At 45.9% G+C, this 15,954-nt stretch overlaps 6 protein-coding genes across 10 annotated transcripts; 2 read left to right on the plus strand and 4 right to left on the minus strand.

The window, feature by feature from the left end:
* Positions 1 to 108: 108 nt before the first annotated feature.
* On the minus strand, positions 109 to 2,191 carry LOC1274275 (protein CDV3 homolog). Its single transcript, XM_313371.5, has 3 exons — positions 1,365 to 2,191; positions 924 to 1,214; positions 109 to 801 (listed from the first exon to the last, which is right to left on the minus strand). The coding sequence occupies exons 1-3, from the start codon at positions 1,536 to 1,538 to the stop codon at positions 571 to 573; spliced, it is 696 nt and encodes a 231-aa protein (XP_313371.4). The 5' UTR covers positions 1,539 to 2,191; the 3' UTR covers positions 109 to 570.
* Positions 2,192 to 2,459: 268 nt separating this feature from the next.
* LOC1274276 (palmitoyltransferase ZDHHC3) lies at positions 2,460 to 4,233 on the plus strand. Of its 4 annotated transcripts, none has more exons than XM_061642036.1 (6): positions 2,460 to 2,593; positions 2,798 to 2,841; positions 2,937 to 3,078; positions 3,442 to 3,684; positions 3,761 to 3,973; positions 4,048 to 4,233. In XM_061642036.1, exons 3-6 carry the CDS (start codon positions 2,962 to 2,964, stop codon positions 4,201 to 4,203), a joined length of 729 nt encoding a protein of 242 aa, XP_061498020.1. In that variant the 5' UTR covers positions 2,460 to 2,593; positions 2,798 to 2,841; positions 2,937 to 2,961; the 3' UTR covers positions 4,204 to 4,233. The 4 variants fall into 4 exon arrangements, with proteins under 4 accessions (XP_061498020.1, XP_061498021.1, XP_061498019.1 ...); XM_061642037.1 differs by having other exon boundaries at positions 3,442 to 3,663; XM_061642035.1 differs by having other exon boundaries at positions 2,469 to 2,603.
* Positions 4,166 to 5,545, minus strand: LOC1274277 (transmembrane protein 208). The gene is made up of 4 exons (XM_313374.6): positions 5,154 to 5,545; positions 4,928 to 5,086; positions 4,726 to 4,862; positions 4,166 to 4,659 (listed from the first exon to the last, which is right to left on the minus strand). Exons 1-4 carry the CDS (start codon positions 5,157 to 5,159, stop codon positions 4,437 to 4,439), a joined length of 525 nt encoding a protein of 174 aa, XP_313374.4. The 5' UTR covers positions 5,160 to 5,545; the 3' UTR covers positions 4,166 to 4,436.
* A 1,927-nt stretch (positions 5,546 to 7,472) lies between these two features.
* Positions 7,473 to 9,719, minus strand: LOC11176051 (uncharacterized). 2 transcript variants are annotated; one of them, XM_061649106.1, is made up of 4 exons: positions 9,610 to 9,632; positions 8,359 to 8,507; positions 7,947 to 7,999; positions 7,473 to 7,752 (listed from the first exon to the last, which is right to left on the minus strand). In XM_061649106.1, exons 2-4 carry the CDS (start codon positions 8,362 to 8,364, stop codon positions 7,491 to 7,493), a joined length of 321 nt encoding a protein of 106 aa, XP_061505090.1. In that variant the 5' UTR covers positions 8,365 to 8,507; positions 9,610 to 9,632; the 3' UTR covers positions 7,473 to 7,490. The 2 variants fall into 2 exon arrangements, with proteins under 2 accessions (XP_061505090.1, XP_003436537.2); XM_003436489.2 differs by lacking the exon at positions 8,359 to 8,507 and having other exon boundaries at positions 9,610 to 9,719.
* Positions 9,720 to 12,243: 2,524 nt separating this feature from the next.
* LOC11175592 (uncharacterized) lies at positions 12,244 to 13,167 on the plus strand. Its single transcript, XM_003436490.2, has 2 exons — positions 12,244 to 12,520; positions 12,742 to 13,167. Exon 2 carries the CDS (start codon positions 12,767 to 12,769, stop codon positions 13,082 to 13,084), a length of 318 nt encoding a protein of 105 aa, XP_003436538.2. The 5' UTR covers positions 12,244 to 12,520; positions 12,742 to 12,766; the 3' UTR covers positions 13,085 to 13,167.
* An 838-nt stretch (positions 13,168 to 14,005) lies between these two features.
* Positions 14,006 to 15,475, minus strand: LOC133391784 (alpha-protein kinase 1-like). Its single transcript, XM_061648054.1, has 3 exons — positions 15,157 to 15,475; positions 14,938 to 14,996; positions 14,006 to 14,865 (listed from the first exon to the last, which is right to left on the minus strand). Exons 1-3 carry the CDS (start codon positions 15,178 to 15,180, stop codon positions 14,067 to 14,069), a joined length of 882 nt encoding a protein of 293 aa, XP_061504038.1. The 5' UTR covers positions 15,181 to 15,475; the 3' UTR covers positions 14,006 to 14,066.
* Between the last annotated feature and the right edge of the window lie 479 nt (positions 15,476 to 15,954).

A 15,954-nucleotide genomic window follows, 5' to 3' on the forward strand; every position in this document is an offset into this window, starting at 1 on the left:
TGGGAACGTTATTTCCGTACAGCGAACTCGTGGAGGTAAAAAATGCTTTCCTTCTCAATCTTTTCACGCCTACGGGTATGTGTGATTGTTTTAGCGTTTACAAGGCAGTTCCGAGGTTCCCTTTTTACGATTTTATTTCATTTGTAGTTGCAATTTATACAAACTCGGGGGCAGTAGGGCAGCCGTTCAGCCACAGCCAATCGTGCACTCGCTCGGCAACAGTGCAGCAATTGTTCAGGATACAAATCGAAATCAGGCTCGCATGACACACACATGCACAACGATCAAAGGGAGCCGTACTGGCTGGTCTGGGGCAGGGAACAATAAACAAAAAGCAGATGAGAAACGAAAACAAAAGGAAAACTCCTACACAAATTCCATCCGGCGGCTCTCAAACGGAACGACCCAAGGCACCGACCCAAATGCAGTTAACAGAGAGGGTGAGAGAGAGAGTACGAGAACGTAGTAGGCGGCGCGCAACATATATTGATGCAGCAGCAGTAGTAGTGTGTAGCACGGTAGTTGTATAAAAGTTTAAAACGATACTGGGCGGCGCGCGGAACTTGGTCCCTAGCTCGCATCGTTGTTCAGTGAGTTGAACCGGTTGCCGATACTGATCTGGCCGCTGGTTGAGGACTGTTCGACCGTTTTCGCCCGCACGCCGTGCTTCACCTCCTCGAACGACGGGTCCACTTTCGGCGGTTTGGGGGCTTCAGCCGGCTTTTCCTGGCCCAGCGTCGGGAAGTACTCCTCGCTCTGTAGATCCGGCGCGATGCCTTTCTTCTGTTTCTGTTTTGCCATCTGGAAAAGGGTGCGAACAATGGGCAGATGGGTGAGAATGGGGGGAAGGTGCACTTGAGCAGCAGTGGTGGGTGGGGAGGAGGCCCGATATTCGAGAACGTTCCCCGTATAGTCACACTTACGAGACTTTTCATTGCTGGACTGATATAAATATTGCTTGTGGTTGCTGGAGCCTCCGGGGCCGGTGCAGCCTTCTCCTTCTTCGCTGCATTCGCTGCATCCTTTTTCATCCACGGTTTGTTTGGATCGCGCTCTTCGCCTTCCCGGCCCTCTCCATCGTAGGACGGATCGTGCATGCCGCCCGAGTTCTCCGAATCGTGATGGTTCGCATCGTCGTCTATATTCAGCTGTGCCAATTTCAGTCCGCTGTAGTCCTTCTTCGTCTCCTCGAACACCTTCCACTCGTCTTCCGGCTGCAAAAAAAAAACGGAATGCCATATGATATCTTGCAGCAGCAGCAGCAGCATGGGTTCGGTCTGTGCACAGGTTCACAACATTAGCACTGTCCTGTTCCCGCAAACGGGAAGACACCGGCCACCAATCGCAACCGGCCACTCACTCACCTCGTTGGGATCGTGTTTGCCATCCGAATCCACCGGTCGCAGCTTCATCTTACTTTCGACGACCTTCTTCGACGTGTCATCTAGCTGCTTGGCTATCTCCTCGGCGGTGCCAAACTTTTTCGCCTTGCCCTTCTTTTTGTCCTTCTTGGCGAAGAAATCATCCAGATCCGCCATGGCGATACGATGCACACTAGCTACTTGGGTTCCGCACGTACGGCAAAAAGACGGGCACCGCTTGCTTTTCCGCAAAAGACGAAATTCCTCGTGGATTTTCCTCGCGGCTGGAAACGGGCGAGCGAATGATGGGTGGAAAACGGAGACGAATGACACAACGTGCGCTCGGCTGTCAAAGTCCGCTGCATTGCTGGTTTTGAGCCGGGCCAGGCTGGATCATACGTTGCGCTTCGATGGCAGACAGTGACCAAAGGTTGTTGTTTTTTCCCGCTTCAACGAAATTGTGCAAACGATTTGCAACATTTTTTGCATTGTTTTGATGTAGCTAGGTCAAACATTGACTCGTGTAATTGTATGACAACATTAAATGTGATGAAACTTGACAAAAAGTGCCAAAATCGATGGTTACCAGCATAATGTTGTCGGCGCAGAGCTCTAACCAAAGAGTAAAATGCCCTCTGTGTGTGTGAATAATTCTTTCTCTTTAGAAGAAATCGCATTGCTTGCTATTTATCTCTTGTTTATCCCCTTTTAAGCTAATTAGAACCCATGATTAAGGTATTATAATTAAATTACTTTTTTTTCTAATCTTTCCACTGTTTTCATGCGCCTTTCCCACCGTGCGTCTGACAGAAGAAAAACTTACATGATTTGACGACACCCGCAAACACCGCGCACCACCCACCCGCGCGCGCCCTGTCCTGCGTATATACACACTCACTATCGATACGCCAGAGCAAAGAAAAACACGAAACCCTACAGAATGTGCAACGATTTTTGCGTTCTCCGTCCCAGCCCGCGTACTATCGATTGATTTACGGTGTGTTCAAGAATCGTTTCACTGGTGGGTGGTGGTGGTGGTGGTGGTGGTTGGCTGCAATTCCCTTCCGGTGGGTGCTGCTGCTGCACCACAGTTCGTCTGGAGGATAGGTGGCCGGATCTTGGTGCTGCTACCGTCTCCCGCCTCTCCCGTCTCTGCGAACGATGGAGTACGAGTACATGCTGATGAGGAACGAGAAGGAAACGCAAAACCGCTGCTGCGGCGGACGCGTTTGGTGTGTACAGGTACCGTTTTGTGATTTGTTTTGTGCGAGCTTCTTCCCACCCTTTCCTCTGCTGACCCTTATTCAATTGCCTCCCACTCTCCAGCCCTCCCATGATCGATGGAATGCCGCATTCCGTGTACGCCAGCCACCTTTGTACGGCTATTAATATTGTATGATCCTATTTTTCTCTCTCATTCTGTCTTCCGTTTGCAGGACATTTGCGGCATCATCTGTGCCGTTTTAACGTGGGGTTTAATGTAAGTGTCGTTTGCCGCGGTTTTCAAATTAAATGGACGATTGAGGACAGCGAATAAAACAAAATTAACAAACCGTCCACTGTTTGCTGTTGCAGATTGTATGCGGAATTCGTCGTCACAATGGTGATCCTGCTGCCCCATCCTTACAAGGCCTATCGGTACATTAACTTTATTATCTTTAACACGGGCTCGTTCCTGGCGTTTGCATCACACCTGCGTACCATGCTGTCCGATCCGGTGAGTGAGCCAAGGAATGGGAATTACTGCATTCCACCGTACCAGGCGGCCAATCAGGCACAATGTTTGCTACACACCCCATTTGAATGATATAAGCATTGGATACTTAAGTATTGTGCTCCCGTGCTTGAGGATTTAATTTTTTATCGTTTCCATACGCATGAGTTCACGTTTTAGTAAACAGCATAGGGCTTTTGGCTAGCGATTCAATGCCGATAAGCAAGTCTACGGAAGCGCGCTGATAAGAAAATATGCCACCTTTATGATTAGCCTTTTTTTATCGATGTGGTTTGGCCAGAAACACGTTTTTTGGAAACCGTTGCAAACATATCCTAATAGCCTCCCCGTTTTGCTCCTTCCAAGGGTGCCGTACCGAAAGGAAACGCCACGAAGGAAATGATCCAGCAGCTCGGCTACCAGGAGGGGCAGGTGTTTTTCAAATGTCCCAAATGCTGCAGTATTAAGCCGGAGCGTGCCCACCACTGTTCCGTCTGCCAGCGGTGCATACGCAAGATGGACCACCACTGTCCGTGGATAAACAACTGCGTCGGGGAGAACAATCAGAAGTTTTTCGTACTTTTTACGGTAAGAGGGGGCACACCGGCTGTAAATATCTCAACGCAAATCGCATCAATTAATCGTTGGTCTACTTATTTTCGCTTTTCTCCAATACACACAACAGTTTTACATCGCATTCATTTCCATCCATTCGATATTTCTGGCTGTAAATCAGTTCTGCCTGTGCATCAAAAACGAGTGGAGAGAGTGTTCCAACTATTCGCCACCGGCCACCGTGATACTGTTGCTCTTCCTCATACTGGAAGCGCTACTGTTTGCCGTCTTCACGATGATCATGCTCGGCACCCAGCTGAACGCAATATGGACGGATGAAACGGTACGGCGGCACACTTAATCCTCTTATTTAAGCAGATAGCTTCTAATGTTTCAATTCTCCTTTCTTTCACGCAGGGCATAGAACAGCTGAAAAAGGAGGAAGCCCGCTGGGTGAAGAAATCGCGCTGGAAAAGCTTCCAGGCCGTGTTTGGTCACTTTTCGCTAGCATGGTTTTCACCGTTTACGCAGCCGCTCAGAGCAAAGCATGAAAATTATTTATATTCAGTCTAAATAAAACAAAAAACCACACTCAACATAAAACAAGAGGTCGCGCTTAACAGTAAGACGATGAATACACACACACACTGCTCCAGTGTTGTGGACCAGCACCACGTGAGCCTTCTTCCGGTGAATGGTTTGCTGGTTGAAGATGGTGTTGATTTCCTTACAATGAATGGACACTGCTGCGATGTGGCTGTTAGAGACCGCTGCAACAGCCTCCTACCATCATGTCACGATTAATGTCACTGCCGCGCTCGGTTCATCTTTCGCATTAGCTTCTTTTGCTTCTTCTCATTGACAGGAGCCTCTTCTGCCGGATCGCCCTGGAAGAACTGTTTTCCCACCGTTTGCCACAGCAGCCAGCCGGCCCGAATCGGGAGCAGCAGCATCAGCAGCCAGAAGAATTCCGACAGCATGGAAACAAGCTGCGTACCGGCCGTCAGGATCACGATATCTTTCACGTGTCTGTGGTGGGAAATTAAATGCTCAGTAGACGGAACATAAATACCATTCAACCCGAAAGCCACTTACTCCGTGATGCCTCCCTCAATGTTGAGGTCCGTACCCGTCTCGATGATGTCTCCCTTTTCGGTAAGTTTTGGTTTGCTGATCAACGCCATAAAGTAATAGCTGGCCACATGCGCTACGACGCACAGGACAGTCATGACCTGCAATGGGTTAAAGTTGAAGTTACATGCCTTGTAATGAGAGAGTTACCGTAATCCAACCATACCACTGCCAGTGTGGACAGCTCCGCATACACGGCAAACCCAAGGAACTGCACCGCGGTGGCAATGAGCGACATGTTGCGGTAAAACTTAACCGTGGCCACATTTTCCTCCACGATCTGTTTGTTGCCCTTGGTAGCTTTCTTTTTCGGCGGTTGCTGTTGCTGAGGGATGCATTGTGTTGGTTAGATTGTGCGAGTTTAATTCAACGTTTCTGTACCCTGTACCTACCGACATGGTGCAGATTTTCTAATTTGTTCAATGCAGTGAGTGTGTATTTTTTTTCTCTCTATGCTCCCTCGGCTGGTGCTTTCGTAGTTGCCGAGTCAAAACACATCGTCACTTTACTGTCAAATCGTGTACACACAGGCGGCATAACGAGATTCAGCACGGACTAACATACTGAAGTGTTTATAAAGCATATTTACGTTTTATAATTACCCGATGATAAACAAACAAAAAATAGTAATTTTTATTTAAAACAAAACGTATTACAACCAAATAATAAACAATTTGGTGAACGATTGGACAAAGTGATAACCACTGTGCCGAATAGGGGTGCGAAAAGGGTAACCGGCACATCCCCGATTATCCGTGCCCAGCGTGAACGAGGGCGCAAATGAAACACGTGCTTGATCAAGACTCAACACTGTTAAGCCGTTAAAAGCCCTTTTTTATACTGCTTTTTTTACCACGGCAGATAGATTTGAATGTTCAATGCAAACAATATAATTTATTGTACAATTTTCCATTAATTCCAGGTATTATTGATTATAGGTCCCGTAGCACAGTCATTGACCCGTGCGACCTAGTAACATGCCCGTCGTGGGTTCATGGCTCATATGGAACGTTTCCCCGTAGTAATCCGGCTGCGTGGTACTTAATAAGTCTCGAAAGCCTGGATAGGCCGGCATGTCCGCATACGACGTTACGCCAAATAGAAGAGGTATTGATTAATTGGATGGTAAAAAGTATTATATGCAGAACTAAACATCAATTTAACGATTCTTGAGATGACTTCTATTCCCATTACGAAATTATCTAATTACAGTTATAATGGAGTTTAATGTGCACATATTTTTTAACGGTTTGTATTAACATGTTAAATTGCTTCCAAAAATCGGTTAAGGCGAGCAATTGTGCTATAATTTTCAAAATTGCTTCTGTGAAGTGCAGCTATGAATATTGGAATTGTAAATCCTTGATTGTGCTTCATTGTATTGTATATTATTTTTATTTTATTTATTTTTTTATTTTAAGAAGATTTTATTTTATTTCTGTCGCCTTTTCTTACCTTCACGTAACTATGCAAATTGGGCAACTCCTTGTGCAACGAGGATAAATCCGTTATACGAAGCCGTCAGGAACTCACTGCGCTGGGAATTGTCTGATGTATTGTCTTCATCAAAACATCAAAATAATACTTTTGAAGCTAACAATGTAAAATGTCTGTTTTATAATTTAAATTATTATTTGTTTACTGCACGATTGCTGAACCACCAAATCCACTGGCTTGATAATGCATTATACTTTATGCAATCATTCGCTATCTGATTAGGTGCTTGAAATATTCCTGACCCTTACAGTAAAAGCCATACGCAACCGATAGCGTAATAAGGGTTGATTAATTACTTCATAAGTTACATGCACGCGTAGTATACTTTTGCGCATAGTTTTAAACAAAAAAGAATAATCTTTTGTATTTGATTTGGCTTGATTTGCCGCTAATAGTACACAAATAATCGTCGAACAATGCACATACGTCGAACAGCAAAGCAAACCCATACGCAACCTAAAACTCCAATTTATCGAGGCAAAATGTACACCACAACATTAAATATGAACTTCCAAACTGGGGATAGCCTCGAACGCCCTTCACACACACACACACAGCGTATGATTGATTACCAATTACAGGCGATGTAAAAGTGGCGCGAAAATCGAACCACTTTACCGTTCGCATTGTGCATACTTTCTTTCAAAAGCGCTAATAGCGCCACTGGTGTGCCGATCGCGCACGATCACGAACCAACCCAAACCCATTCATCCAATCACTTTTCCGGGGGAGCACCTTTGAAATAGCACCATGGGCACACGCTGCTTTTTCCGCATGTTTGACTGCGCGAAAATTCAAATGCAATTGATTTTATGGGTGCGGTCGGTGCAAGGCGGAAAACGCGACGGCCAGCATCGGGAACAATGCAAAAGACAGCAAGAAAAAAAAAAATCGCCACAAGGAAATGTGGGTAATGTGTAATAACACAGGGCAGTTAGTAGGGGCACTGCAAACAGGGGAGGTAATATTTTTTTTTATATCTTTTTTATTCATGTTTATGTAGATCAGTTTTTTCCACCCGGTTTAGGGGTTGTTTAATTATTTTTTTTAATATTTTTGTTGTTGATTTGTTTGTTGCAAACAGTTATTAACGATTTTCTCTTCTTACGTCTCTTTGTTTTGCTTTAATTTCAATTTATCCTTATCATTATATTAGTTTCTCCGGTGGCAGTGGTTTGGGATTTGGGGGGGTTGTTTTGTTTTTGTTTTTGTGGTTTATTTTGAGTGGCTTATCAAATAAGACTTGAACCGAGTCCGTTCGCGTCGTGGCCGTCGATCTCGAACGTGGGATGATCGTGTTTGTAGTGATGGTGGAAGTGTTCGTGCTCCACCTCCTCCTTGATCACGACCGGCTTGTGCACCTCCTTCTTCACGATCTTCTCCTCCTTAATCACCGTCGGCTTGTGGTGGTGGTGCACCGTTTTCACTTCCGTGTGCACATGCTTCTGCTGCTTCACTTTGACCGGTACGTGGATGATGATTTTCCGCCGTTTGCTGTTGTACGGTGTGGGGTGGCGGGCATTGGAGTTTGCCGCGGGAAAGGGAAAGATAATGGTAAACGTGAACAATTTGACTTTGTTTCAGTCCCGTGCAATGTGCGGTGTGTGTGTCTGGGTGTTTGATTTCCGCACCACACGACTGTTCTCCTCGTCGACGATGGTTCGAGAAAATTCGCCCGTTTTGCTTACCCGGCAGTGGCGGATTCGACGAGCAGGAACAGAAGCATGAATGCCGCTAGGATCTATGGGGCGTGTACCGATTGTTAAACGATCGCAACGGCCACATTCGGAAGCACCGGGTGCGCCGACGATGATGAAGGTGAAAACAGATGGAACCGAGGAAAGAGAGAAAATACATTTAGCCAGTGAGATATACATAGCGAACTACATCCAAATGGAGCAGAATCAGGTCCACGAAAAGGAAAGTGAAAACGACGTGAAACGATCAATTTGACGTTACTGAATGGATCGTTTTTCAGCGATGTTTGCGTCTTGGATATGGCAGCTTGATTTTTCCTTTTTTTCTTTCTGCATTAAACATAGCCTCTCGTTAGTTGTTTTTTTGTTAGTTGTTTCGGTAACGAATTATAAAATAAATTACCGCCATTACTTTGGCTGCAGGCCCGCTCTGTTAGCTCATTAACCCTTCAAAAAACTGTGCTCAAGATCATGATCATGATGAGCGGCAGCGTGAATGTATGTATGGGGAGCTATGGCTACATGCCCGCTTAAATGGCACTAATGGATCATCTTCCCGCCAGAGGAAGCAACGGGTACAGAGAGAAAGAAAGCGAGAAAAAAAACACTCCCGTGTACCATTAATAATTTTCTCACAAAAAGAAAATTAGGAAAATAACGTACTGCCAACCATTTAAACGGCAGTTCGGCAGTTTAGTATGGTGATCTACCACCGTCAATGGTGGCATTAAACTGACACCTTTGCCATCGAGAAGGTGTGAAGATGCCATGTACAGCCTGTGACCTTCGAAATGGTACAAGTAAAGGTGATTAGTGCGCCGGAAAGCGAACCGGGATGAATTTCTCTATTACACGCGCTATATAAATCATACCAAGAACAAGGTTCGTGTCTTGGCTTATGAGTCACGCTAGAACATTTACTCGAAGTACTTAGTGTACGTATTTGGGTATTTTAGCATTTTAGTACCCAATGTTTTAAAAACTTTGAATGTTCGTAATTACTAAAGTTTCAATTATCCAAGCAGAATAAAAAGATTAGAAAATTCTTTACCTAAGATAAAGAATAAAAAAAGCCTTTCAAGTATAATGTACTAGACATACATGATTAAAAGTAACAAAATTTAAACAGATAAATCAAGTAAATCAACCTAAAGTCTCTATTAAAAATAGTAAATATAGAAAATAGTTTAATAACTGTAACAAATATCGCAAAAGTTCTACATTCTGTACAGTTGTGCTAATTACGAACTCATTTTCATGCTTGGCCTGTTCCGGGCCATTTCGCTGTGTTTAATTGTTCACCATTAATTGATCATAATTGATCAATTCAACCACACAGCACAGCCACAACACAGTTCAATGTATACAACATCGTCCACTAAAACACTGTAAAACACACATAAGTACATTCAAAGGTATCGATTGTTACACTTCATCACACCTAAGTTTGATACACGTTTCCAACCACTTCCCCGAATGAAACAATTGAATTGTAGTACACAATTCGCTCCCGTATTACACTCCTCCCGAAAACTGCACCAGAAAACTCTCTCTCTCTCTCTCTCTCTCTCTCTCTCTCTCTCTCTCTCTCTCTCTCTCTCTCTCTCTACGCGCTTAATTGCACTCCAGTTCACACTTCGACCACCACACTCACCACCAAACGGAGCCGCATTGTGAAGGTTTGTATTGGGGAGGGTAATGAAATCTCGAACGACTGTTTACTTCGTTGCCTGCTAACTGATAATACATAAATGAACACCTTTGCTGATATGGCGTTGCTTTTTATACGGCCATCCAACACCCCCACCAACCAGAGTGCAGTGCGGTGGCAAGTGGTGCAGCCAAAAAAGGAAGACAGATAGAATCGATGCACCCGATGCACCCGATGCAGGTGTGCTGCAAGTGTGCGCATCGTACACTTCTCATTATGAATGACTGGCGCTCACTCGCTCACGCGCAGCTGCTTCACACGCTTACTTTCTTTCGCGCCGTCTCTTGCTTTCTTTCGCCGCGCGGCAGTGCAACATGCAAGGGCGCCGCCACCGCCGCCGCCGCCACCATGGCTTATGCACTCGTTCTCAAACCAAACTGGTGCATGTGCATGCATGCCGCATCCCTGCACACGTCGTAGGAAAAATTAAGGAAATGCTATGCAGCTATTTTGCAAGTGTGTCTTTCTTTCTGCCTTTCTTGCTTTCGTTTAAAGTGTATGGTTTTTTACACCAATTGTAGGTAGCGATATGGGGGCGATAATGGGAAAGGGGACTGAGGAGGGCCGGTAATGTAGCCCAAAGGGAGTGAGGAACGATAGCACAAACGATTAAGCGAAAGCCAAAACGTTTGCATGAAGTGCATGAAGTGAAAAGTTCTTTAGTAGAAAGCAAAATCTATAAAATATAAATAGGTAAGTAAAGGCCTTAGCTATGTATAAAAACAATAAAAATAACAAAGAATAAATCAGAAAAATACGTAAAACAAAACTAATAAATAATTTAAATAAATGAACAATCACAAAATTCAATCAACCCCGTGAAACAGAAGTCAACTCGCACGACTTTCCCAGTTGTTCAACGAACGATCTGACTAATAAATTCATTAGAAAATATACAAAAATTGTTATACTGTTTTCATCAAAAGTGCCGTATTGCTAAATTACTACTTCTTTATTATATCAACTTTTCCATCGAGCTCATCGCAAAGCGGGGCAAAGCGTGCGTGATTAAATCCGCGCGTAGAGCTGCTTTTGATTGACAGCATAATTATGCTGCGGTTCAAACTCACCGCGATGGTTCAAGAGTGCATGCATTATTATACACAAATGTACATTTAGCACGACCGTCCAGCACGACTGGAGGATCACTGTTGAGGGGGTTGGGGGTTTGGAGCAATTTGCACATTCCAAAGGGATAAAGCAAAAAGTGAAAAGGGATGCAAAGAAATGGGGAAATTTTCGGCTATGCGGTACGAAAGTAAAGTTACATTATTAGAGACGATTAAATAGGTTACTGTGCGGGTGGTACAATTGCACCAAACATAGCACAGAATGAATGGCCCGCCATTTCCCTCCCCAACCGCATTTATGCAAATGTTTTACATTCCATAAATGCACACTGCAAAGAAAGGGAAAGCACCTTGCGATAGGCAAATCGTACGGGTTATCTAAACGGGCACGGGGCTGTACCGATTATGCACTTTAGCGTTACCTTAAACTCGTCCAAAATATGGCGAATCGCCGAGCAAACAAAGGTAAGGAATAATTAAGTTGTGCTGACCAGTTTCGCAATAACCCAACGAATTCGAATGTTTTGCTCTGATTGGGTCGACGATGTGTGCGCGCGCGTTCACTGTTTTTTTTTTACGGCGCCCATTCCTTCGAATGAAGCAAACATTGGCTAATGATGTGCTTTCGATTGTAGACACAGTGTTTTATGATGATTTGCGCTTTTGCGCGCTTGCATTTGTAACACGCATTGACCATTTTGTACGAGTCGCGTCCGATTGGCGGCAACAATTTTGTACAACTAATTGCAGACGAAATAAGAACCGTGACGCACACAGCATTTTAATAAGAAGTAGATCCTGGAGATAATTAAGCTGTGCTTTATGCTTTATGCTTTACAGTTGCATAACTAGACGGAGCTCATTACGCGGATTTCCTGGACACTAAATAAAACATTTTATTGCTGACGCATGTTACAATCGATTCTAATAAAGTGCGTACACAGCACGCAGCAACTTCCGCCATCCCCACGCAGCATTAAGCGCAATTTAACAGTGCGATCGCGGGTTCCGTAATTTTTAAATTTACATGATGAACATAATTTTTCACACACCCGCCGGCGCCGGGGGACTGATCGATCGGTGCACATCGGTGGAAACTCGGAAGGAAACCACGTGCAAGCGCGTGGGTAAAACTGCAATTGTGTGCAGCCGCTCGAATGTTCGAAAGATTAGCGCCGAAGCGCGTTCGGGGTGCGTAAAGGTTGATTGAAGCGGAAGTTGTAGGCGCGCTTGTCTATGTTTGGGTGAATGCGCACAATGGCTAAAGAGTGTAAACATATACACCGCAGCTGAAGTTAAGTTGTTATAAGCGATCTTCTCACCCTAACGAGCAGCGTCCGCGCATCGTTGTGTGCTGCAGGGAGGATGATGTCAAACGAAGCGCCCGCGTGCTGAACGATCAAAAAGCACACCCATACACGCTTCAGTAGGGTACGCTAACGCGGGTAGTGCTTACACAGATCACCATGGTAACGACGGCTCTTTGCTGGTATGCTTCCCTTCCGCTGCTTAGACATCATCAACACGGCCGTACGCTTTGGAACGGAGATCACACACAGAGACACAGAGTGGTGTTGGTCTAGTGAAAGTAGTCAATCCACTTCGTTTTTGGCCCCTGCGGGTGCTTCGCCGCGCAGCGAGTTGAGGTTTTAGTGAAGCTTTAGTGTGCAGCATCCGGCCGGTGCTCATCAAACGCTTCGTGAAGCTTAGCAGGGCACTTCTTCCCAAAACCGGTGGCGCGTGACTTCACTGTTCAAACCCTAACCTCCAAACCTCTTCTTACGGTAAGTGGTGCTGTTCGGTGCGGTATGCAGGTTGAGTATATAGACAGTGATGTTAGAAAAGCTAGTCCTCTGAAAGGGACAGGTAACGAGACACCAAACTGTAGTGACACAAAGAGAGAAATGTGACGAAAAAATGTGAAACCATCGCTTGAGTAACGTTTTGTGTGATATGGATTAGATCGTCAAGGCCCACCTAATGACGTGTGTGTGTTCCATTTCAGGCGGAAGAAGAACGGAACTTCCACAATGAGACTGTCCTGGATGGCGGGTCCATTGTGCGCCCAGCCATGCATCCTGCTCCTACTGCTGGTACTCATCCAGACCCTTCAGTTCGCCGCATCGTACGATCCAACCGATAAGGAGATTGCAAACATTATCCCCCCGAAAGGAACGTTCGAAGCGTTCTACCCGCGCGAGATGTACGGCGTGAAGAATGGCAACTCACGACCGGCCCACGCGCACGGCAGCTTCTATGCGCACCGCAACCCGGCCCTGGTGGACGTGCGCAATGCTGCCGCCTACGGGTTCCGGTTCGATGGCAAGCGTCGGTTTAACTTTGATTAGCACCGGCTGGCACTAGTACGACTTTGAAATGCTTCTTCTGTCTGTGTATTTTCTCTCCTTACAATAAAATAATGGCAAAGACACGCGCTTCCCACCATACTTTGGACTGTTCTTCCGAAAGTAGTCACATGCTAATGACGTATCCTACCCTTACGCTTGTCCCAAGAGGAAGCTAACAAATGGAGGACACAGCACGGCCATACATTCAACCTCAACCGCCCTCAAGCCCAAACCCAAATTGACAGATCTCCGTCAACGATCGATGATTGATGATCGGAGCCCAATTACTGTCTGCGCCCTGTGCTGATGGATCGCCGGTCGCTTTGCGGACCGTAAATCGATTAGCCCGGTCGGAGGATGATTAATTCCCTCAGGCGCCCCACCACCAAACCAACCACAAGGGGGTTCAAGTTGTGGCAGATCAGGAATGCAGTGGTGGAAGACTGACCCAAGAAATGGGCTAACAAGGCAGAGAAATGTTGGACCCAGATTGGGAAAGATGTAGACCACAAGATGTGAGATTCGATCGTTCCTGGACCTGTCGATTGAATGATTAATTCTTCTCCAGCACGCCACCAACATCGTTTGCACGTTCGGAAGCGTAACGAAGGTGGATGAGTAATGAGAGAGCATTAGCTTTTCCTCGTGTTCTAATTAGCGTAAAAGCACAACAGCTCAGCTGAAGGATTTTTTCGGTAGAATAATTGATTTATTTTTATACTTCTCACTATCAATTTAATCAGTCATCTATCAGGTGTGGCTTGGTCAGTACATAACACGGGGGTACTATACTGTACGGTAAAGGGGATTTGATTTGACCGCGCAAATCTTTAAAGGAATTGCTCATTCCACCAACTCGCAGTTTCAACGTGAAACAAACATTCAAAAATAAATAGCACAACTAGAACACTTTTGTTTGTCCCTCACAACATCGCGCTCCACCTTGCTTCGATTCCGCTTCTTCGCTGCTGTAGAACGTGCCTCACTTTTCACTTTCACCGCTCGGCACGACCACTTCCGCGTCGGTCGTGGTCGTTTCGTCTAACCGCTTGTCGGCGAGCTCCGCATGGTTGCTCTGCACGTTGACCGCGATCGGGCACATGCAGGGCACAAACTGGACCTGCGGTGTCTGCGGTGTGTTGGAAGGCAGCCCGGACAGGTACTGCACCTGGTCCATCGTGAAGTACGGATACTTGCTCGGATGCTGCTGGCCCTGGTAGAAGGCGGCCGCCGGAGGTAGTCCTTGGTTGCCGCTTGGCACTTCACTCGGTGAGGGTGTCACTGGAGGTGAGGATAGGACTGGTACGATCTGCTGTTGCTGCTGCTGGTGATGTTGCTGGTGTTGTTGTTGCTGCTGCTGCTGCTGCTGCTGTTGGGCTTGCTGTAATTGTTGCTGATGTTGTTGCTGTTGCTGCTGGTGCATCTGCTGCTGCTGTTGCTGCTGCTGCTGCTGGTACGATGGGACTGAGGAGATGGAGTTCGACCGATCAACTCCCAAGACGGAGTTACTGGTACCGGGTTGGCCAAACCCTCCGAAAGCACTGCCGAAGAAGCTACTGAACGGACTACTGCTGCTCTGCTGCTGTACCGGCTGGACGGGCTGCTGGCTGGTGGGCTGTACCGGGTTGATCTGTTTGGCCATCGGTATAATGGCCGCCGGACTGGCCTGGATGAATTTGTACGGCGCTGGCGGTGTCAGGAGAGAGTGCGCTGGAAACGCTACCGGTTGGTAGGTAAAAGCACGGACGTACTGCACCTGTTTGCTGGCCACCGGTGGATCACTGGTAAAGGACAGGACAGGAGTGGCATTACAATAAAGCGTACAAGGAAACAATCTCAGTAGGGTTACATACTTCGATGGGCTAGACCACCAGAAGGCTCGCACCGATGCGCTGGACACTAACAGCACAAACTGGAACGGGTGGAATAATAGATAGAACACCATTAACATTAACGTAACAACGTAGACACTCTCAGACAACAGCTACTTCCAAAAAGCACTCATTCTCCATCACTCTATCCAAGCGTCGTCCCAAGAAACCCAAGAATTAGAGAGCTTCACACCATCTTACCAACAACTTTAATGGCTGCATCATTATGTGGCACTTGTATGAATTCCGTTCGCTTTCCTAATTCTTCACCCTATCACGCAGCTCACAACACTTTGCCTAACAGCGTCTCAATGGCACTTGTGTGTAGACACAATGAATGAATGCACAAACTCACCGATCGATTCGATCGCACAACACTATTCTTTACAGAACAAACACTCACTTTCTCTGCACTGCCACTATCCAGTCGAACAAAGCCACCACAAAGAGCTCTTTCAGCGGAAGGTTACCGGTGCTCCCGTAAACATCCAGACGCGTAATGACCAAGAATGCACCATTTGTCGAGATATTTATAATGCCCATCCCTACCGGCAATTAGACGGGTTCGGCCTAGAGCCAGTCTAGAGTTCTGGCTAGTTTTCCATGGTTCCTTTTTTGGAGTTTTGGGTTGGTTTGTTTTTTATTTCATCCACACACTAGCACATGCATTTACAGGATTTGAATTCTTCAAGAGGAAGAAAGATGAAAAATCACGTGGAAAGAAAGAATCGAACGAAACAATTCGGTCCTCTTTCAGGTTTGACCTTCCTTTCTTTTCACTTTCCTAAAGGTAAAACACGTTTTTTCGTCCCCCTTTGGATTCTGGTGGGCGCCTCTTTCTCTCTTCTTTACAGCTATGCTATGCTTTTGATTCATTCTTGCTGCCAGCTATGTCCAGAATCAATATCAGCGCTGCTCCAATGGATAGATTTTTTCTAACAGAAATACTGTGCCTTTACAACGCATAGTTGAAGGGAACCTGTTCGAAAGCTTGGTCAA

Source organism: Anopheles gambiae, chromosome 2 (assembly GCF_943734735.2).
Source record: "Anopheles gambiae chromosome 2, idAnoGambNW_F1_1, whole genome shotgun sequence".
NCBI classification, from domain to species: domain Eukaryota; kingdom Metazoa; phylum Arthropoda; class Insecta; order Diptera; family Culicidae; genus Anopheles; species Anopheles gambiae.

Bases quoted from the DNA above. Each gene is read 5' to 3' on its own strand.
- LOC133391784 (XM_061648054.1), bottom strand. From the start codon at position 15,180: ATGATGCAGCCATTAAAGTTGTTG. The intron at 14,997-15,156 runs GTAAGATGGTGT...CACCCGTTCCAG, and splicing joins TGCAGCCATTAAAGTTGTTG to TTTGTGCTGTTAGTGTCCAG. The intron at 14,866-14,937 runs GTATGTAACCCT...GTCCTTTACCAG, and splicing joins TGGTGGTCTAGCCCATCGAA to TGATCCACCGGTGGCCAGCA.
- LOC1274277 (XM_313374.6), bottom strand. The intron at 4,863-4,927 runs GTATGGTTGGAT...AACCCATTGCAG, and splicing joins AGCTGTCCACACTGGCAGTG to GTCATGACTGTCCTGTGCGT. The intron at 4,660-4,725 runs GTAAGTGGCTTT...TTCCCACCACAG, and splicing joins ATTGAGGGAGGCATCACGGA to ACACGTGAAAGATATCGTGA.
- LOC11175592 (XM_003436490.2), top strand. From the start codon at position 12,767: ATGAGACTGTCCTGGATGGCGGGTCCATTGTGCGCCCAGCCATGCATC.
- LOC11176051 (XM_003436489.2), bottom strand. The intron at 7,753-7,946 runs GTAAGCAAAACG...ACCGTACAACAG, and splicing joins GTCGAATCCGCCACTGCCGG to CAAACGGCGGAAAATCATCA.
- LOC1274275 (XM_313371.5), bottom strand. From the start codon at position 1,538: ATGGCGGATCTGGATGATTTCTTCGCCAAGAAGGACAAAAAGAAGGGC. The intron at 1,215-1,364 runs GTGAGTGAGTGG...TTTTTTTTGCAG, and splicing joins GCAAACACGATCCCAACGAG to CCGGAAGACGAGTGGAAGGT. The intron at 802-923 runs GTAAGTGTGACT...ACCCTTTTCCAG, and splicing joins GTCCAGCAATGAAAAGTCTC to ATGGCAAAACAGAAACAGAA.
- LOC1274276 (XM_061642035.1), top strand. From the start codon at position 2,523: ATGGAGTACGAGTACATGCTGATGAGGAACGAGAAGGAAACGCAAAAC. The intron at 3,079-3,441 runs GTGAGTGAGCCA...GCTCCTTCCAAG, and splicing joins GTACCATGCTGTCCGATCCG to GGTGCCGTACCGAAAGGAAA. The intron at 3,685-3,760 runs GTAAATATCTCA...TACACACAACAG, and splicing joins TAAGAGGGGGCACACCGGCT to TTTTACATCGCATTCATTTC.